We start from the raw sequence: 23,078 nt of genomic DNA, 5'->3' as shown, positions 1-23,078 counted from the left end.
AGACTGGTTGAAACTATACCCATCAGTCCGGCTGGACTGGTGACATAAAAAGTTGGCTTCAAGCCCTGAGTGGTTATTGAGAAGATTTTTAAAGATTTTCTCTATACATTTTATGCAAAACTTTGATCCCCTTCACCCAAGGATGTTTTTTGTGCCAAGTTTGGTTGAAATTGGCCCAGTGGTTCTAGAGAAGAAGATGAAAACGTGAAAAGTTTATGACGACAACATCAAGAGAATTTCGATCAGAAAAGCTCACGTGAGCCTTCGGCTCAGGTGAGCTAACGATGAACTAGTCCAGTCATTCTAGCCAAAAATATAGCGTAACCTCAAACTAATTGCAATAGAAATGTTTTTGTTTTCAAACGGTGAGTCAAGGGATGCTGTAGCGTATATAAAAAATCAAGAGCACAAAACAAAGGGGAAACGTGTATTTTGGGGGCAAAATCGTACATTTTGATAAAAAATCACCGAAAACCGGGATTTATCATTTATCTTCACACATGAAAGAAATAAAAGAAACATAATTGCTATAATCATCAGGAACGGTGTTAACATTCACAAACTACTTTATTCATACCAAAGTTTCAAATGAATGATTCTTTATGAGGCGTAAAGCTTTTTGGAAGAATAATCCATGAAAATGAGAAAAGTTAATATGAAACTCGTAAACATTGATTCTGACACAAAATGAGATACTATTTATATGAGACAGTTAAAGAAGTGCATGATAATTAATTCATAAAAATTATTTATCAGTTTGAGATTTTAAAATCATGAGTGTATCAGTGGTGGATTTAAGGGGGCACAACCACCCCCCCCCCTAAAATTTTCAAAATTAAGGTAAATCATGGTGTTTTGTTTAGAAAATTGTAAACGATAAAAGAAGCAATAATTTCTTCCACTCTCGGAGAAATAAATAACAAAATGTTTTGATTTATTTAATTACTTTTATTGGGAGAACTTGCACCCTCCCCCCCCCCCCCCAAAAAAACCCTTAAAATTTGCGTCATTTTATTAATTTCACTTTTATCCTAAATGACAGAAAATAGTAAAAATAACTACTTACGAGACATATTTCAAGCCCTATAAAATCTGTAAAATCCATGCAGGAGTTCAAGGCGGCCCCAGACCCCCTGCCTCATAAACTTGCACACACCCCCCCCCCTAACCGCAATTACTGGATCCGCCCCTGTGTATGATCCCGTAATCGTGTTTGCTCTGTTCGTTTGTTTGTCAGTCCGCAAAATGTTTAACTTTGGCCATAACATTTGAATGGTAAATGACAGTATTTTCATATTTAATATGTGTATTCTTTGTGACAAAACCTTTAGATGGTGCCAAACATTTTGACATTGTGACCTTGATGATTGACCTACTTTTCGTGACCTTGGAAAAAATCTTGCTTAGGGTGTTGGGATTTGCTTACGAGTTAAAAAATTCACGCTACATGTTTAGTGATAAATTGAATCGGGTGCATGCAAATTAGCCGGGACGAGGGTATTGTTTTTTACCATTCCTCATTTCTTTCTCTATAAATATCTATAAGTTTCTTTGAGAAATCTACGGTTCGGATTTTCTGAAAAGCCATTAACGCCACGTTTCCTATCAGAAAATTTGTACAAAATATACATTGTACAGTTCTTGTCGAAGTAAAAAGTAGGTGTTGTTGAACGAAGACCGCGACTTGATCATTTGTGATTAAGACTTGTAGATTTAGACATCAAATTTTCCTTTTTAAAAAAAATATTATTGTGTTGGGATTAGTGTAGTCACGGCGACATTTTTGATGCACTCTTTTGCCACGCATTGTTACAGCAAGTCAGTAATTATAGTGACATACATCATATCGTATAAATGCGAATTCAAAACACCCGATCCATCGGATCTATATGTCACTGTGATAAAGAAATAATAGCAATACAAAGACAATAATTACACATAGTGTTTTCTGTAAATCAAAGAATGTCTGTAAATATAAGCGGAATGTATCAACTGGGTGGTTTGCCGAGGGAAATTTGTTAATAAAAAATAATACAATCTAAGTTGACATACACAATGTGGGGTACAAGTAGTAAAAAATTTGTTCTGTGATTTAAGTATGCAGTACATGGTAGTAAAACGTGAATCTCATCTTCTACACAATCTATCAAAAGTGATTAATTGTATATTGTTTAACGTCCCTCTCGAGAATAGTTCACTCATATGGAGACATCACCATTGCCGGTGAAGGGCTGCAAAATTTAGGCCTATATACTCGCCGCTTATGGCCTTTGAGCATGGAGGGATCTTTATCATGCCACACCTGTTGTGACACGGGGCCTCAATTTTGTCGGTCTCATCCGAAGGGTCGCCCCATTTATTCCCCCACGGGAACACAATCTAAAGAACACAGGTACATATTCTGTCTTCTAATTTTTCTCCTTTGTATCGTCCCGTTTCTATTCGAATTGGAAGTATACCACGTCTTCATAGTGCAAGTAAAGATCTTAAATATTTTGGAATGCTCGTGGAAAATTAATTTTCAGTTCTACATATGTAAAATTTGTTTTAATATCTTTATATAAACATAACTTAATATTTGATTTACTTTTACATGTACTAGCCACTACTTCTTATAGTTATGAAGCTACTTGTTTTCAAATCACCAGTGTCAAACAATAGTAACCTATTATATATTTTCTTTACAATTTAAAGATTCAGATAATGACTTTATTTGTGATGTTCAGTTAGACTTATTATATTGATTCACACATGTTTAGTAATGCTGTCCATTGATAGTAGACGATTCCAGTATCGTATAGTTTATACAGTGTCAGTGTTAAGGATTCTTCCATCCGAATTCGCTATACATGTAGTGCAGGTAAAGGAATGAATCTGTGATAATGACGAAGTTTGCGATTCTGAACCCTCTCAATGTTGTGGTAGTTTCGGAGACCCCATACTACACTACAATAGTTCAAAACGAGCTACACAAATTAAGAAAAGTTTTTCGAAAGTTGAAATTCCTTGGTCTTTGTGAAAACGAATTTTCGAGACAATGGAGTCATTTCTGACAGCACTCATCCTGTTCACACTTATGCTCCCTTTTTCTCTTAGTTGCACAATATATTGACTATCACCAAGAGATATATTGCAAATTCAAGTGTTCCATCACTACCTGAAAATTAAAAAGTCGATGCAATTCACTTGTGAGGGACAAATGCCCAATGCTTAAAAAACATTTAATTTTACTAAATCAGCTGGAAATTATTATCATGTATGTACAGTTAGAAGCTAAGTTCAAAACCGCTCGTGTCATGGCCGCATCAAACCTAAGATGCGATTACTCTTTCACCAAACGCTCGACATTTCGAAGTGAAAATCACAGGTCTTTCGAATATGACCTTAAAAACAGAGATCCTGTGTCGCGACAGACGTTGGCACGTTAAAGAATCATTACAAGGGGTATTTCATCTACAACTACAAACAAACATTACATAAACGTTTAAAGGAATATTAATTGATAAGAGATACGTTTTTGTTGTTCTTATGTTTTTGCGACATTTAACGCTAAACATTATCAACTAATGGCAAAAACTGTTTTCCATACTTTTTTGTTTGTTGTTTGCGAGGGCTTACATATTGATATGATATTTTTGTTTTGAAGAGACGTTAGACTCCAATATTTTATATTTTTCAAATTGTAGTTCTTTGATTATATGATCACTTGGTTTTAGATGTTTTGAAACCGATGTCTGTAAGAATCAGACATAATATGGATAGTATACATAGAATATCGTATAACGTTGAACTTCATTAATTAGCTTTTATACAAAGTCAATTTTTTTGGTATGAAAATGTAATTATTGGTTAAAAATTAGCACATGCCTGAAACAAACTAGCATTATAGAGGATAAAATTTACTTACCAGTATATATGCAGTACTACAAAGAGCGTCTACATAACTTCAATTATCTCCCTTGTAAACTCTTCTGCGTCTATGGAAGCCATGCCGTAACAAAGTTTATGCTATGAAAATGTGCTAATTTAAATTAGCAAATCGACGACTTTCCCCTCTCTCGATTTTTCTCGATTTTTTATATGATCATTATAAACATATTTCAGTACAAGTTTCGCAAAAATCATTTCTGTTGCAATTAGTTTGAGGTAAAACAGTAGAATGACTGGACTAAACACCAAGTGAATGTATATAACCAAACAAAGTGTTAACATATGATATGAATGCTCAATAAATGGGAAGTGGACCCGAGGTAACAAACAAATAATCAGAGACCTAAAATAAAATTTAACAGCAAAGAACAATGCATTGTTACTTACATCCCATGCAGTCCAAACATGGCCGTGAAATGTTGAAACAGCTGTCGGAACATCTCGTCTGATATAGTGATTCCTCTTTCTTTCTGCCATATCATGTAAATCAGCTGTCTGCAGAACTGCTCACCATTAATTCTAAACCTAAAATATAGATACAAGCAATGATCAGATCATCACACCTTCGATTGCATTGTATTGAAAAAATATGGTTTCATTCAACAATGTTCAAGTCTCCATCAACTTATTTTCAATCTTACATTTAGCAGTTATCTTTCCAATTTTTTCCAAAGATACCCATCCACTGGTGGATTGAGAATTTTGTTTAAAAAAGGGAGAGGGGGGCAAATAGGCTGGGGATTGGAGGGGGCACCTTAAGGCCCCAAGTGGGCCAAGGACAATGCCCTGATGGGGGCCAAATGGAAGCTACTGGGTTTTAGGGTATATTAGGTTACTTTTACAGTACTTTATAATTAACAAAACCAATAAATAATTCGTTTGGTCATAATAAGGGGGACCCACCCTCAAAATCCGCTCATCCCTTCAATCCTAGATATATCTCTCAGCTAAGATTTGGTTTGGCTAGATATTTGGAGTGATGCATCCAGCCGGGCCGAATCTCAGTCTTGTCAAATCGTTAACTCTATCCCCTATCGTTTTCGTTTTGAATGGTGTAATCAAGGTAAGAGACTTGAATTCTCCCCATATGATTATTATCACATTTCTAATTGCCATGCCAACCTACGATTCACACCAGTCCTGCTCAGCATAATCCGCCAGAGACTCGATTTTAAAACTCGACATCTTGTGTCTGTTAGCATTGTACAAAATGGAACTACATTTATCATGCTGTATAGCATTAAAGTCATCAAAATCAATAGCTCTCAAACCAGCTGGCATATATTTCATCAGATGTTTATGAACTTTCTGTACTCTTCTTTCAACAGTTTCGTTCACAACGCACGACAATATTTCTTTCGGTGTAAAAGTCCTGGACTGCAATGCAGTGATTTGCAAATGATCTAGATGACGTTCAGTCCAGTCAGAAGTGCTTTGAGGAATATCCCTGTAAAACACAAATTCAGATGGTGGAGTAGTTTCCCTATCTGGAGCAAAGGAACTTGCTGATGCCTTCTCATTAGCTTTCAATGATGCCATATTGTTTTTAAACTGGTACCCTGTTGACATACATATGTAGCTACTCTTGTTTGTGTGGCACCAATCAGCGGGGAACCAGTTTATGTTGTTCCTTTCTTTTCTTTTTTTTTTTTTCTTTTTTTTTTTTTTTTTTTTTTTTCATTGACCGAACCGGTAGCAAATGGTTTCGTCATACAACATTTCACCTCTGATGTGTTTTCGCTCCCAAATATGATATAAGTATTAAACATTATACAAGACTTTAATCATATATTACAGTAGGTTTTTGCTCTTTTTTATTTTATCTATCTATTCATTTGGGTTTTTTCTATGCCCGATGTATGGATATTACTAGTCTAACCCTTAGTTTGAGTTTTTTTTTTTTTGTTTTTTTTTTTTTGGGGGGGGGGGGTTCTTGGAGGTTTTTTTTGGCAATGATTCATTTTATCATACCGCATACTGGTAAAAGGACAATCTCTAAAGCTTACAAAAGGCGTGAAACGATTACATAAATCAAAAGAGGTATGAGATAGACAGGGAATTCACACATTTCAGAGAAAGTGTTGCCACAAAAATAAATTATCAAAAAAGTGGGGAGGGGGTGTAAAATCCCATACTTCAGGTGCCTATGGTTTATGAAAGGCGTGGTTTCCACCAATTTATGTAACATATTTATTTGTTATCGATTTTGTTTCTTATGATTTTAGTCATCACTAAGAAATGTATTAATGTATATATATCTATCTACCAATGTTACATTTTCCCGTGAATTCTGCCAATTGAAAGGACTCAGTGCGTTTGGGGCCAAATTTGGCCCCGTGTTCAAATTAAAAGATATCCCTCAAAGTTCTTTAATAAGGTATATGTTTTTATAAAATGATTATCATATGTCCGTAAGAAACTTTATTTTCATATAATACACACGTAATTACAGTATAGTTTACAATAACTTTGTGCCATTTTGACGTTACTTTATGCGACGTCATGAACAAGAAGGCTGTGTCTTATTATTATTTTTTGGCAAAAATAAAAGTACATTGATACGGCACGGTATATAATAACGAGAGGGTATGTTATATACAGTGGCAGAAATGGCGAAGGTATGCACAGTGTAACGATACTTTTTGGTACATAGCGTCGTCATTCGCTCAACGCTTTGCAACCGTGTGCGGGGACTGTACCTTTTTAGGCTGATTCCGGGACCGTTTCGTTGTTGCATAGAGTGTCGTATCAGTGTACTGTGATTATTATTTGAAAAGTTTAATTGACTCACTCCGATTGATTGATTGAATATTGTTTAACGTCCCTCTCGAGAATATTTCACTCATATGGAGACTGCCGGTGAAGGGCTACAAAATTTAGGCCTATGCTCGGCGCTTATGGCCATTGAACAGGGAGGGATCTTTATCATGCCACACCTGCTGTGACACGGGACCTCGGTTTTTTTCGGTTTCATCCGAAGGACCGTTTCATTTAGTCGCCTCTTACGACAAGCAAGGGGTACTGAGGACCTATTCTAACCCGGATCCCCACGGGATGACTCACTCCGAAAGTTTTCATGAATTCATGATTTGTAAATGATTCAAATGTGGCGTATGCTACGATTTGAATGACGAATTTGTGTAACGGTATTTAGTAATTGTATAGTAACCCATATTCAATTAATTTTTATCATTCAGCACATGTTTGTGTCTTTACATTTGGATTAAATTGCATTGTTTAAATATGAATTAAATGAATATCAATTGTATACATGGTGAGTGGGTACATGAAACTATACTTATGTGTATATACACACCATGTTCAATCCCCCCAAGAACACTAAAGGTGTATTCAGCTCAGCGAAGACACTAAACGATGCCACATTGGATACAGTGAAGAACATGAAATTCATTCAAAGTAATGTGAGAAGAAATATTAAAATGTCTTGAAAAAAAAAAACCAAAACATTACATTGGGATTAAGAATGTACTGCACACGTATTCAACACAATCACAATGAAAAGGTTAACTAAAAATAATCTTGCGGGATTTTAAGATTCAAGATTTTAGCAAATGCACGTGTATCTATTTAAAAATATATGATAAATACTTCTTTATATACAACACATCTTTCAATGCATTGGTATTTACGCAATTGTAACAGTTTGAATTATAAATCAGCATTATCGTCTCAAACCGCGTCCGAGGTCCTCATGGGAGAGGATCGTACATTAAGACAGCCCCCCCCCCCCCCCCCCCCCCACACACACACACACACAACACACACACTTACACACACCTCTTGCTACATGTCTGATTTAGTCCTGTTCAGTCAGTTTATAATAATGAATGAAGTAGTGACAGTTAAATTGTACAAAAGTAAATTGTCTTTTATGACAATTCACTGCCATATATAATACCGTCAGTCAAAGGTTTGTATTATCCAGCAGTTTGTTGTCATTAACTAGTGAAAGGTTTAAATTATAATCTGTACTTTTAATCCTACATGTAGAATATTGTTTATGGTTTTACATCGTATTGGTATTATTTCAGCCATTTTACGGCAGTATATATATATAATAAAAAATGACTATAAAGAAAATTAATCACCGGTAATAATGTAAATTGAAAATGGAAAAAGGATATTTAACAATGTTACAGTTTCATGATATTAATATTGTGATCTAGTTCTGTCCTTATTGCTTAGCGCACAGATGTAATAACTTCAATTCCAGGCCGGGGTGGTGTTCCGGTGACCCACTTTAGATCCGCGCATGATTTAGATATGCGATGTATTTTGCACAGGCCAATATAAATGTTACGTCAACGGCAGATGGATGTAACGGTCTCCCTGTGCGTGAAAATCGTGCTCTACTACTTGAACAACAATTTATCCGTGTATAACACAAAACGATGTATGATACAGGCACATAAAATAGGGGGTGCTTTCTTAACAACATATATTTTTGTAGTAAAGATATATTTGGTGACTTCCCTAGGCCACTTTTTAAAAAGTAATAGTGAATGGTAAGAATGCAGTTTCGAAGTAGTACTAATAGAAGTTATGAAATGAATTCATGTATAGAAGGGAGCAACCCCCACCCCACCCCCAACCCCCGGAATGAAGAACTAGAAGTTAGAGAAAACGTAAACTTTAATCAATATTATATTTAATAAAAATATATTTGATGTTTGTCAACCCTAACCCTCCCCCACCCCACAAATTAGGATTTTGAAGAACATGTTGGCTTTTTGTTTCACTGAATTTTACAAGTATTAATTTTAGACATAGTGAAGTCAACTTCTCCGGCTCCCCGCTCCCCCTTGAAAAACGATCCTACATGTCTGTAATAAAATAGGTAATATACTAATATTCACGAAAGGGTAATACGTTACGAATCCTGGGGTAATTAAAAAATTATAACAATACAAATGCTGCAGATATAGGCCTAGGCCTAACTATAGTCGTATAGCATGACGGCATATGCACTGTAAAGTTAAATAAAAAGTAGATAAGAAGAATTACATTGAAATAGCTCTACTTTAAATGAAAAAAAAAAAATCTTCATATTGGTCGTTTCCACTACACTCTACCGGCTGAGGTAACGTAGTATGTAAGTTGACAAAATGATCTATCAACCCATTATGACGTCACTTTTGAGAAGTGACGTCTATATATACCGAAATAAATGTATAAATCGGTCTCGTGCTCTGCCATGCATTTAGCTATATAGATTAATAAGAAAGAGTAGCATTTTGTGTTTGGCAAAATGTTTCATATAATGCAATTTCCATTGATTAAAAGTAATTGATATCAAAGTATTCCTAATTAGTGTATATTTCGCTTAGTTACAGGACACGGAAGTAAGATGGCATGATTAATATATAATACACAACACAAGCCTGACAAAGGAAGACATGTAAATATCGTATCGTGACATTGCCCCGTTAGATTGATGTTAGGAATTTTATCATTTGATGTGGTGTTAGGCGAGTGTTTTCTTTTGTAAACAAAATATAGGTAAGCTTATGTAACAACATCCATAAACATGTCATGCATTTCCATGCTGTAAAAACGCTAAAAATATGAACGTTAAAATAAGAAATAAGTATGGTCCGCACAATATCACCATCGTAATTTTTTGTATATGAAATACTGAACCATAAATGTTTCATGTGTGAAAATTTTAAAGTGGTGATATTATGCGGACCTATTCAAATATCTTCAAAAGTGGTTAAATTTTATGAAATTTTCCGGAAATTTGTGTTCCGTACGTATTTTGACCACGTCAATGTAGTAGAAATGTAACACATTTTCAAAGTTTCGTTTTATTTTTGAGACAAGTGTATCTCCGTCAGTATTTTGCAATGTAGAAGTTTGATTCAACATGTACTTCATTTTTGAATAATTCAAGGGGCCAAATATGATACCAAACGAACTTAGTTCTTAGTAAATTGGAAAATAAAGTACTCGCTTAAACGTCTTCCTTCTTTCAACTTTCAACCAGCTTCTTCAAACAATGTTTGATGCTAACCGATGGATCGCTTAAAATGTACTTAGTCTAGTCAACCCGAAAGACCACATCAACAGGGAAGAGAATTTCATTTATTTGTGGTAACTTTCACAAGGGCCTGAGATACCATTTTTTATTATCATGATTACACAGCTCGATTCTACAATCTGTTTCGTTTCGGTAGGTTTCGTTTCGTTTCGGCAGATTTAATTTCGTTTCGGCAGATTTCGTTTCGTTTCGTATTTTACAGGTACCCGCCAAGAACGGCCTGGTTAACGATTGGTAAGAAACACGTCAGACAGCAATTGACCAAATGACAGGTTGTGTTGGTAAAGATCGAATAGGAACCACAATGAGTTTCAATACCCGTGTGAAACACGTACTAAGTATATATATGCTTCTAAACTTTTCTCTCGTCACTCGATCAATTACATGTATATCCCTCCCTTCCCTTAATTGGCGATAAATCTCTTTGTGCTCGAGAAAAGTTTACGAACATATAATTACCCGTGTACAAATTGTTCAGATAAGGGGTGTAACAGATTTAAAAGTTCTAATAACACACTAGGAATTTGATATCAAGTAGATGTGTGAACACTCTTATCATCCCTGCATGTCGCCAAAACCCAATGCTTGACACCGCGAGAATTAGGATGCATGGTTGAATATTTTCAATTAAGGTAAGTTTGATTTGATAAATAATGTTTAAAACAAGTTAAATAAAATCAAGCTGATTTCACAGATATTCTGTACTTGATAAACTCTTAAGACTACTTTGATATAATTAACCTCAATACATCAAAGAGTAACGTTACTCAACTGAGGACACGTGTACCACTAATGACGAAAATTCTAAATAATCAGCAAATGATTTAATGTATTCATTGATTTATGTTATTTACCCATACTTAGCCTTTTTGTAGATATGTAGGTCATTCTGTTCAAATCAAAGCATCGTATGAAAATATCTAATACCAGATATTCTAACATGTTACACTATTGACTAAATTTGCTATACCACTGACAATGCAATCTATAAATTAGACACACATGGATAAATATGCTTGTACAATGTACATTTCAATGATTAATCAAAATGTTTGCTTTGAGGTACGTACATGTATGAAAAGTGAAGATAGCGAACAGTGATCAATCGCATAAACTCCTATAAGCAAAACATAATAGAGAGTGGCAAACACGGACCTCTGGACATACCAGGGGTGGGAGCAGGTGTCTAGGAGGAGTAAGCATCCCCTGTCGACCGGTCACATCAGCATCATTGTTATTTCTGTGGTCATGGGCATATCAAATATGTACACCATGAAATATGACATGCACAAAAAAAGTGTTACATCAACGAAGAAAGTATCGTAGGGATTCGAATAGAATAGGTCCTCAGTACCCCTTGCTTGTCGTAAGAGGTGACTAAATGGTGACAGATTAGACCGTAGAAACCGTGGCCCCGCATCACAGCAGGTGTAGCACGATAAAGATCTCCCCAGGCTTAAACTCTGTTAAAGACCGTAAAAAGCGCCGGTCGATCATAGACCTTCACCGGCAATGATGACATCTCCGTATGATTGAAAATCTTAAAGCCGCAAATCCACACACAAAAAAAGATCTAGTCCGTGATTTATAACCAACTCTTTATTTTGTATTCCAAATGGGAGTTGGAGGGCCTCCGTGGCCGAGTGGTTAGAGCATCGCGCTCAAATAACACACGGTCTTTCACCACTTGTCGGCGCGGGTTCGTATCCTGTTCGCGCCGGTAAGTGAGAAAGTTTCCCAGTTTACTTGCGGAAGGCCAGTGGTACCAACCTCTTCCCAGGTACATTGTAGTTATAAAAACTGTGTTATCCACCAGATAACTGAAAAATTGTTGAGTGTGGCGAAAAACATCAATCAATCTGATGGGAGTCATGAGATTAATCACTGTTAGTTATCTTCACCTTTTCATTTAATATTGTGTTACTTTTTCATGTTCACTCATTCTACTGGATGCTGCTTTTAATGCTACTTTTAACGAAATACCGTAATGTTATATTCTGACGCATTAATACCATTGACAACATGTGTCCATCTATTAAGTAACTTATATGGTAATCTTAAATAATATTTTTATAAGTGAATGAAACAATTATATGGTACCAATTTTGATGCACCAGATTCGCATTTCGGCAAAGAATATCTCTTCAGTGATGCTCAAGCCAAAATATTGGAAATCCGAAATAACAATAAACTTTTAAAACTAAATAAAAAAACAGAGTGCCAAAGACTGCAGCCAAATTCGCCCGAGGATCAGAGCTATGCATGAGGGAGATATTCCTTAATTTTGAAATGAATTTCTAAATTTTATCACAGCAGTTAAATATATATCCGTATTTTCAAGCTAGTAAAAAAGTACGTATAGCTACTGGGCTGTAGAGACCCTCGGGGACTAACAAGTCCACCAGCAGAGGCCTCGACCCAGGGTCGTAATGAAAAACTTATATGGTACCAATTTTGATCCACCAGATGCGCATTTCAACAAATAATGTCTCTTCAGTGATGCTCATGCCGAAATATTGGATATCGGAAATAACAATAAACTTTCAAGAACTAAATCGAAAAACAAGAGTACCAAAGACTGGAGCCAAATTTTAATGTAAATACAGACTTGGATTTTCCGGGGGGGGGGGGGGGGGGGGTCTCAAACTGAAGTTCGAGTTTTCTTTTATTTGAACTGTCAAATTTTGAGTTTTGAGTTTCGAATTCATTTTATTTCGAGAAATTCATGCCAGATCTGAAAAGAAACAGACCCCTGAACAAAACGTGAACATATATACATACATTGTATGAAAAGGAAATGCTGTGTTGTTTCAAAGGATGCAGTAACATTAGAAAAGGCAAAAAGATCACGGCAATTTAGAAAAATGAGGGACAATGAATCTCGGAGATGTGCAGAATACCTGCAAAAGAAAACAGAATCAGCAAGGCGAAAATATCTAATTATGATTTTAAAAAAATGAAAGAACAAACAGAATAGCATGGGATTATATATATTCAATATGCTATTCTGTTTCTTCTTTTAGTTAAAAAAAAGTCGTCTGTAACAAGTTGTATTGCTTTGAAGGAAAAGGGGGGAATAATGCACATTGGCTTTTCTGAAAATAATCAGATAACTGGGGCAGGAGGTTCACATTATACATGCTCAAGTTAATCTCAAGAATCCAATGTGAAATCTCTATGCACTTTATCTGATGGCATGAAACATATCCCATGTGGCATCTGTGGCATACTTTCACCCAGTTTTGGATGAGATGCACTGTGCAAATCGTATATATACATTGCGTATGTTTTCCCCCTTTTAACACGGAGTTAACAAAGAGAAGAACACTGCCTTTTTTTTCAATTGCTAATGGCATTTTCAAGTATATGGGATTATTACTTTCCTTTTTTTTTTTTTTTTGCAGTGGGGCACATTCCATGTTTGCAAAATTTAATGTTTTACCCCAATGTTTGATAAACGTGTTATGCTCAATAAAATTGGTATTTAGAGCTTTACATTTCTTGTCTGAAAAATCTGCGATATTTGATAATGACTCGAATATATGTCAAAGCTGCAGAAATAGGCAAATTATAAAATTTCGAATCAATGACATAGTCGGATACTTATTTAGTGTCATTCAAACATTGGATGACTGAACTATTAGCGCAAACTATCAAACACAGGCAGAAATCAATTTCGTCTTTGCGTTATGTACTTTTGTGAAAATCGGGAAAGTCAGTCAAAAGGAAAAGTCTTAATTGTGCAACTAGAAAGGGGAAAACCATCGTCGGATACCCACAGCTGATCTCGTCTTTTACTCATGAGTAGAAGACGCGATCAGCTGTGGGTATCCAACGATGGGGGAAAATATTAACTTTAAAAAAGAAGAAGAAAAGAAACTATGTAGTGACAACAAGACGGGTAGTCTGGTTCCCGAGGCCTTCCGATGTGCAAGCACGAGGCTTGCACATCGACATCGGAAGACCTCGGGAACCAGGCTACAAAACGGGCAATAGTTAAGTTTAGTTCAGCTCTAATGACAATTGCATAACTGATATATCTTTCGAGGGGGGGGGGGGGGGGCAAGCATGGTTGTGTTCCCACTTTGAAAAATGACCCCCCCCCCCCCCCCCGCACTTTGAAAATTGGAGGGGTACTTGTCTCAGGTTCACCCTTCTCCTATACGCCCTTCTTGGAACGTAAATACGAGTCCACTGAAAAAAAATCGAACAAAAGAAAAAAAACTTTGAACAGCCGACCAACTCCAAGGACATTATATATCTTTAAAAGCTGATAAACTACTAAGCGCATTACTTTATCTCGCAGCGACGCAAACTTCTATGAGAACTATGTTACCGGTACGGAAGTCGATAGGTGCCAAGATACAGAATTCATAAATGATTTACATGGCATGGACCGTCACTTGATTTAACTGACGGTTGGCATTTTATTATCTGACGGTAGTCTGGTCCCCCCCCCCCCCCGCCACTCCGTAATCACTAGTTTTGACGAGCGATCAAGTAGTGGACGTGGCGGGGGCGGGGACCAGACTAATCTGACGGCCGCCACTTATTTAACTGGCTGTCGTCACGTAATTTTTTTCTGAAATTATCAGACTTAAATAATAATCATTTTCAGTATCGCACTGGATAGCCTTAAAACTTCTTGAGCCTTTGCACTTTATCTAACATTACTTCCCAAGGTTATTTCTAAAAAGACCTCTATAAGAATAATTTCAAAAGGCATAGGTCAAGGTCAAATTTTATATACAATGTATTTCCGGATGATATTCATATACAAATTATATAGTTATATGTATACATAAGATCTGCATGTAATAGGCAAGGTTTAATTGACCCATGGTGCACGGGCCGGAGGCGAATCAAATTTTGACTACTATTTTGGTATAGTACATGGAAATCACAACACTATAGTTATCATTATGCCAACTGTCCGTAGTTTTCTTTCTCTTAAAAAAAAAATTAAAAAAATGCTGATCAATATAAAATATATTTCAATGATATAAAGGGCGATCACTTCGAACACACTTCCAATATTTAATGATGTGAATATTTCAAATGCGGTATTGATTAGGTTGTTATTGTACAGCATGGAGTATAAGCATAAAAAATGTTGTTTTCCAGTAAATAATCGTTGACCCTTCAACATAATGATAATTTGGATAATTACACATGCACACATATCATAACAATATTTTGAAATCAGTTCAAATAAAAAGAACTAATGACAATGCAAACACATTCGCTCGACTGCTGGAGTTTGTTGTAGTAATTGATGTAACATATTGTGCAAGCGGACATATAGGGACTCAACAGTATTTAACCTATTTTATGTGGACCATCTGTTCATGAATATATTGATTGCTTTGGCAAACGTGCTCTGATAATGAAAGGGGATTCGTGGTACATTAAGATCGTTGTAATTCAAGGCAGGTATGTTTTGCAGTTCGAAGCTTTGCCAGATATACCTCAAACCACTAGAACGAAACAATTAATGTCATAAATCGAGCGTATTACTGATGTCACGAACGGATGTTAAGTTTTATAAGCTTTCAATTAAGACGTATTTTCTTTGTTCTAAATTCTGAATCGTAATACTTTTGATTTCCATTAGTGGAACTCTTCAAATTAAAGGCGCGTAAAGTCGTGCTACCGGGACAACGTAAACATTAGGCACACGTAATACGGCATTGAATACAAATTATAAAGAACTGCAAACCACAACACTGATCAGAATTATAAAGTTGAAATAAATAAAATTATGTTAACAAGAAAAAAGACAAACTTGTTAAACTATGTGAGGGAGCACAGGTACTGAATTTGCTAAATATGACAGATATAAAAGCATCAACTGCAAGAGCAAGAAGAACTGTAAAGGAAAAAACCAATGCACATCCAACATCACGAAATTTTCTTGCAAATAATGGGATCCATATGCTTTTAAATTTATTCTCTCAGACTATGAAGATATTTTATCATACAATTAGCGCAGGTTCACATGGCATTGACTTTGTAAGTATACATGCACCCCCTCCTTTTCCAATATTTTAAAATAAATTATCCATCTGTCAAACTGCATTTTAAAAAAATTGTGACATTTATAACACTAATGAACACAACTGTTTTGTTTCCGAACTTCATCTAAGATATTTCATAAATTACAACTGTCGATGGAATTCGAATAGAAAACATCGATTTTTGAAATAGATGCGATACATTATGTAGCGTTCAAAAACACGTTAGTTTTATATATTAGTGTTAGTTTTTTTTTGGTTTTTTTTAAATGTAAATTGACTAATGGCTATTTTACCATTTGACACCACGTTTTTTAAAATATATATATATATATATTTAAAAAAAAGGGGGGGGGCTATCAACGTTTTAATTATGTCCCGGTAATCTCGCACTTGCTCGCGAGACATGTTCATTGACGCGCAAGAGTCATCAAAGCGCGATAACTCTGACGGGCTGGTAATAGGAAGTATTAGAAAATGAAGAAAATTATTAAATTAAATCTGAGATTAAAAAAGGGACCTCCGATCGAATTTTATGAAAACGTAAAATATCTTCGCAATGAATTATTTATGTCCGTTAAATCTTTCAGTCATTGTTTCAATACAAGCAAAATCAAATTCTAATGTCAAAATCACACCACAATATTGCAAGCGGTATGAAAATGATCCATGGTCAGTGGTGATTTCATCATTGTTATTTGGAAGGTAGGCTCCCCATCCCATTACATCTGCAAAGATCTTTGGTGGCAAAAATTGTGCTCGCTTATTAGCTGATCAACTTTTGTGTTCTCATATGAGATAGAATTATTTGAAAACTTTTACATAAAAAAAGAGAAATCTCTTGTAGTAGCCTTCAACTTGATCTTTAGGTATATCGACGGCGTTTTATCTATTAAGAATATTAACTGTCGTTCATATGTCGATTCAATATCCCAGTGAACTCGAAATGTATGATATACACCACGGGGTTTTCCAGATCTGTTTCATATTTGGATGTTTAACTAAACAACTACCAACTCAAGCTTGAAGTCTGGTTAAAGGCTTCGCCATCATTTGATTAATGAACAATGATGCGTACGGATCGAGGCGAACTTACCGTTTTCCATTGACTACTTCACATCCTGAAAATAACTTGCTTACCAATTTATTTTTGCTCAAAATTTGTTCCACTCAAAATTCAGCCAGATGAAAAGTGAAGATAACGAACAGTGATCAATCTTATAACTCCTGTAAGCAATACAAAATATATAGTTGGATAAACACGGAGCCCTGGATATACCACAGGTGGGATCAGGTGTACAGGAGGAGTAAGCATCCCCTGTCGACCAGTCACACCCACCGTGAGTCCTATATCCTGATCAGGTAAACGGAGTTATCCGTCGTCAAATTCAGTGTAACAAGAAAGGTCTAACAATCGGTATGAAACACGTCAGACAGCATCTGACCCTATGATATGTTGTAATGGGGGAAACTACATGCACGTATATTGTACATGTAACAATGACCATAAAATTTGCGAAATGCTGACTTTAAACAAAACTGTTGAAATCCCTGCACCATCAACTTGTTTGTCAGTAACCTGCCTCGATTTAAAAAAAAAAACGCACCTGATCATACGCAGAACAAGCTCTTGCGTACCCAATCAGTTGAAAAATCTGGCTTCTTAAAAAGCGAGGATCGAATGTTATCTAAAGTCCGGGGTATATAAGGTTGGTTGGTTGTCTGTTGTTTAACGTCCCTCTCGAGAATGTTTCACTCATATGAAGACGTCACCACTGCCGGTGAAGGGCTAAAATTTTTAGGCCTATGCTCGGCACTTACCGTCTTAGAGCAGGGAGGGATCTTTATCGTGCCACACCCGCTGTGATACGAGTCTCGATTTTTGCGGCAGTTATACTCCGGTATTGATTTCAACGTTTAATAACATCTTTTACTACATAATTCCCTCTGCCAGAAAAGGGGAAGGGACACTAATTTATTGTATCAATATAGAAGACAAATAACCTTGCTAGAAAAAGGGTTGGCAGGACACCCTTGATACTACTTGCCTGTATATAGGTTTCTACATGATTAAATTTTGTATTGTGTTTCAAGAGAACTCGTATATCTTTATTGTATAATTATGTAAAAGTGCCATATGGCCTTGATAAGAATGATTGTAAAACTCATATTCTGTGCTGATTTTAGAAGCTACAACTTTGTTGTGTAGTGAGCCACTCAGTCAATAAAAACAGCAAATTATGGTATATTACTTTTTTCATAGACACCAAGTTACGAAACCTGCTGAAGCAGAAGCATCTGCTTCAAACGTACATGTAGGAAACGAAGTTGTTACTACTACCAATATAACAGTACCAGACAACAATGGAGTGCATCTACATGATCACGAGTATACAGCATCAAACCCTCAACATTTAAAAAGGTACGGTGTACAATACAAGTATACCAGATACTTGTACATCAAACCAGGAAATTATAACTGCTTTTGTTAAGTTTAATGTCAGGTGGTTTTTCTGTATTCATTCTCATTTCAGTGTTATCAAAATTTATATGCACACCAAATTCTATAATGGTATTGTTTTTGTTCTTACAGCTTCCCTTGAAGACTAGGATGTTGTAAACTTGCAGTGAGAAATATACCTGCTTAATTAAAGGAAACCATCCATGACAATTGGGAACATCATAATTAAAAGACCCTGGAAAGGTATGTTTTGGCAGTTCGTTAAGGAAAAATGAACAATGCACTTTCTATACACTGACTAGTTTTCAATTTCACAGGTCAGCGCAGATTTCACAATATTCAATTACCTAGTAATTTTTTGGGGGTATAAATGTTGCTGTATACACCATTTTCTATGGATATTTTTCATATGCTCATGAAAGTTTGTTTGAAGGGATCATGAACACTGTTGGGAGTGTCCATTCAACTGAAATATAAAAGTCAGAAGAATTGAAGATTGCAATGGATGCAACAGTAGTGACCTAATATGACCAAATTGATATGGATAGCCAGTCTTTCGCTCTCAGTAATTATAAGAGTCGCCACAAAGAAAAGACTTTTAATGTGTATTACACCTAATGCAGCTCTTTTCCATCTGTATGCTGGATACAAATCCGATTCGGCAATTGTGAACCATTGTGGCATTTTAGACAAGTTGCAAGTTGGTGATACATGTGTATGTTCCTGGCGGACAAAGGATTTTGTATATTTGACAAACTTCCAAATGACATGACACTTAATATCCCACTCTTTCTTACAAATAAATCCCACTTCTCAAAAGAGGATGCACAACTTTGCTATAAAATTTGCAGATGCAGAATCCATGTTGGATAGGAAAAAAAGAATAATTTTTAAAAAAATCCGTAGCCATAGTATCTGATCTGTTAGAATATTTCAGCTTTGTGTGGCTCATGTGAATTTTAGGTTCCCCTTTTGAAGGAGATTGCAGATAAATTCCACAAACTTATTAGATTAATTGCATGTATATATATATATATATATATATATATATATATATATATATACCTTAAATCTGCACATACCTGCCACATTGAATTTTTAAAGTTAAATGTAATGAATACCATACATGCTATATAACTTTCTACATTTTCATATGAATATAAAGCCTTTTGGAACATCTCCATAAGAGTGAAATATTCTCGAGAGGGACGTTAAACAATATATAATCAATTAACAATAAAGCCTTTTGTTCTCATTCTAAAGGTTTTCAAATGTGAATTATTAAAACAAAAAAATGAAAAATCCATTGTTTTTAGTAAATGCTTGTAATTTAATGACTTTTTGTAAAGCTGGACATTGTCTTTACATATTTTGGTTCATCTAAAATAAGAAAAACTCTGTCTATAATGTTTATTCAATAGTACACATGTAATTACATAACTTTGATAGATGCACCACTGCTATCATAATAAAGTATATGTACATGTGTTTATGTGTGTGTTTTAGACTGCAAAATATTTTATTATTATCAGTGATTTTTTAAAGACCTATTTTAGGTCCGAATATAGGCCCTTTCCCCTTCCAAATTTTACCAATATTTTTCCAATTCAACTTGCACTTTTCCCAATAATAAAAACTGACAAAAAAAGTATGTGTTAAAAAATAAGTTCAATGTGAATAGTTTATGTACGACATGACAACGACACATCAGTTCTAAATAATTTAGAAAGAATAGTCGAAAATTTTAAGAGCTTTAAGAAACGAAAGTTGAATATGTAAAATAAAAGAAAAATGACATCAATTTGTGTTTTGATTTCTTGTTTGATGTGATATATTTAGCATGTTTACAATAATGTCTAGGTTTTCCCAATTTGATCAAAATGTTGACAATTTTTCCAAATTCAAAAGTCACAGAACCCTTTTGAAAAATGTTGAAAAATCACTGATTATAATTAAACTCTATCACGCTTAAAATGTTTGTTGACCGTAATACATCTTTGTCAATGTGAACTATTTGAGTGTCAATAGGAATCCACACTAGCAAATCACAGCATTAGGTGTCTTTAAGGTGTTGTTGTCCTTGAATCTGATGCCAATATTCATACTTTGTTTTGAGGTGCAGCGAACCATCCCTTGCATCACATTCTAAAATGGCAAATGTCATTACATGTATTGATAAAATATTCAACATGATTTACAAGTGCTCTGATTAGGGGTGAAAGTATTATACTACATGCATACTTATTTTAACATAGATGTACTGCAGTATTCAAAACTTGATGCAAGTAAAGTTTATAAAGAACATTAACAGTTCAATATCACAATGAAGCCTAAGTAGTACTTATATTTCATTCATAAAATGTTTCTATAAAGTCATAATAAACTTGGATACATCCATAATATATGAATACATATATGTACAGCTGATGTACATGTATTAGGTACATATACACGTACCTGTTCAATCTATAATGCTGACTTACCAAGAGGGAAATCCCAACATTTGCACAGGCCTCTTTAATTGTCATTGTTCGAGCTGAAAATGGGCATTTAGCCTCAATTAAGAATTTCAGGAGAAATGAAGATGCAGTTAATTCCTCCATTGTTGTTGTGACCTCTGGCTATGCCGACTTTGTATGTTTTATCCAACTACCGGCGTATTTTACATCAGTTTTATTTGCCTTCTTATATCTGAAAATTTCCAATATACATGTAAACGTTTTATCTTCACAGTTCGAACCCATTCATTACCTATAATCATGATAGATATAGATCCAAACATGCATTGACATTGTTTTTATCTTTAAATTGTGTACCTGCCTTTGAAAACTTGTTGTCATATGAAGATTGACACTTATACTGCCCCATTATGGACATACTGGCATCAGACATCCATGTTGATGATACTTCAGAGTGCACATCACCTTTATCCTCAGATTTAAGGCATATCTATAAAATGATTAAATATTAAACAAGCTAATTCCCATCTGTGATGTAACTGATAGAGATAGGCACATTTAATGAGCTTTGTTTCTTGAATATACAACTGTACACTGCAGGTAAGTACATGTATCGTTTTTCACCCCATCCCCAACCCCCTTCCGATCTCCCTAGTAAGTTCGTATAAAGCACAAAGCATGTTTTATGCATAATCCGTTTTTATTTTTAAGTATGCATATATTTTCAATTGAAATGATTTGAGAATATAAAAACGTATCGTACATCTCTCTAGCTCATAGATTACGCTTTTACCAACCTGCACTTTATCTGCAAGACGTACCCTCATCGACGCTTGTACACTGGCGGTTATTACACGTAATTCGTCAAACACGAAGCGAAGAATCCTCGACGACTCGACTAATGCTCCAATCCCCATGTTTATCTCTTTAAAACCTCCACATAATCGATTGATAACGCTATATCTTTGTTTATTATATAGCTAATAAATAGTATAATATAAAATCTGCGTAAAATCTAGAGAATGTTAGCGTTCAATATCCTGAGAATTTATTGAACGCTAACTTTGCTTTGTGTAAATTGTATGCGCCCGAAACATTCCGAGTATGAGCGTTCAATATTGACGTTACCGTAACGACGTAAACAAGCCAAAATGGCAGACGACGGTCCTCCGAATCTGACAGAGCCGGTATTTGATATTTACTTGCGCAAAATGTTTTACTGTACATAAATTATGTTGTCCCCATTTACAAAATCAGTTTATTTCATGCATTAACGACGGGTTAAATATTGAACAGTTAAGAAATGCATGCTGTTATTGCACACTGCCAATACTGATGAATTTTCGTATATTTTGGAGTAGTTTGAGTGAAAGGGATATGATTTAACAACTAAATACTTTAGCTATATAATAAAATGGTTATTTAACTTATATAGGTGAATATTGGCACTTGTTGGCTGTCAAAATGCACTCGCAAGCTCGTGCATTTTGACAGCCAACTCGTGCCAATATTCACCAATATAAGCTCAATAACCCTATAATATCGCTCTCTACACAGTGCAATACGAGAAGTTGATGTACCCGGAAGTTAAAAATCTCGCCAAATCTCGGTAATCACATGAAGAGACTTACAGACCCTATTGACACTTCATCGACTAAGTGTAATGATGGACTATCCCCCAAAATTGTGTAATTCTTTCTCTGGTTTGCTGTTAACTTTTTGTAATGAAATGCCTTTTGGTGTTGTTATCAGATTTCAAGTATTCCGTATTGATAAAAGTTCATCCCATTTATGAATTTTCATTCATAACCTGAGTAAACACGTTTCAGAGTCAAATTTATGTCTTCTGTTATGTTAGTGGTAAATTACACACATATAACCTAGTGATCCTTATCAAATTTTAAGTAGTATATATCTGTTTATATGTGTTTTTCCGGTGTTTTTGTGTATAGGAAATCAATTTAGTAACATTTCCATCAGCCCGTCATCTCTCACACCCAAACTTTCCTTTCATGTTCTAATTATAGTCTAGCGTGTTATTTCGCTTTAGGGTATGTGGATACACTGTGTGTAATGTTCTACGTAATACATTCCTTCTGCACTGATCAGATTAGCTGTGTATTCGTTTTATAAGACGGTAAGTCTATTATTTA

At 35.2% G+C, this 23,078-nt stretch overlaps 1 protein-coding gene and 2 long non-coding RNA genes across 3 annotated transcripts in view; 1 reads left to right on the top strand and 2 right to left on the bottom strand.

Moving 5' to 3' along the window:
• Positions 1-7,154, bottom strand: part of LOC125674421 (uncharacterized) — a 34,450-nt gene extending 27,296 nt beyond the window's left edge. Inside the window, exons 1-2 of the mRNA XM_048911573.2 lie at positions 5,057-7,154; positions 4,318-4,455 (exon numbers count right to left, since the gene is read on the bottom strand). Coding sequence (XP_048767530.2) covers positions 4,318-4,455; positions 5,057-5,499 — 581 coding nt within the window. The 5' untranslated portion in view covers positions 5,500-7,154. The remainder of the gene's footprint in view (positions 1-4,317; positions 4,456-5,056) is intronic.
• Positions 7,155-18,284: 11,130 nt separating this feature from the next.
• On the top strand, positions 18,285-19,744 carry LOC125658933 (uncharacterized). The gene is made up of 3 exons (XR_008801054.1): positions 18,285-18,427; positions 18,599-18,709; positions 18,900-19,744. It is a non-coding gene; the product is annotated as an uncharacterized LOC125658933 (long non-coding RNA).
• Positions 19,745-19,862: 118 nt separating this feature from the next.
• On the bottom strand, positions 19,863-21,542 carry LOC130052676 (uncharacterized). The gene is made up of 3 exons (XR_008801053.1): positions 21,283-21,542; positions 20,950-21,157; positions 19,863-20,611 (listed from the first exon to the last, which is right to left on the bottom strand). It is a non-coding gene; the product is annotated as an uncharacterized LOC130052676 (long non-coding RNA).
• Positions 21,543-23,078: the final 1,536 nt, after the last annotated feature.

The sequence above is a fragment of the Ostrea edulis genome, chromosome 3 (genome assembly GCF_947568905.1).
Source record: "Ostrea edulis chromosome 3, xbOstEdul1.1, whole genome shotgun sequence".
Lineage (NCBI taxonomy): Eukaryota > Metazoa > Mollusca > Bivalvia > Ostreida > Ostreidae > Ostrea > Ostrea edulis.
Note: the sequence above shows the minus strand (reverse complement) of the source record. Positions and strands in the feature narration are given on the sequence as shown.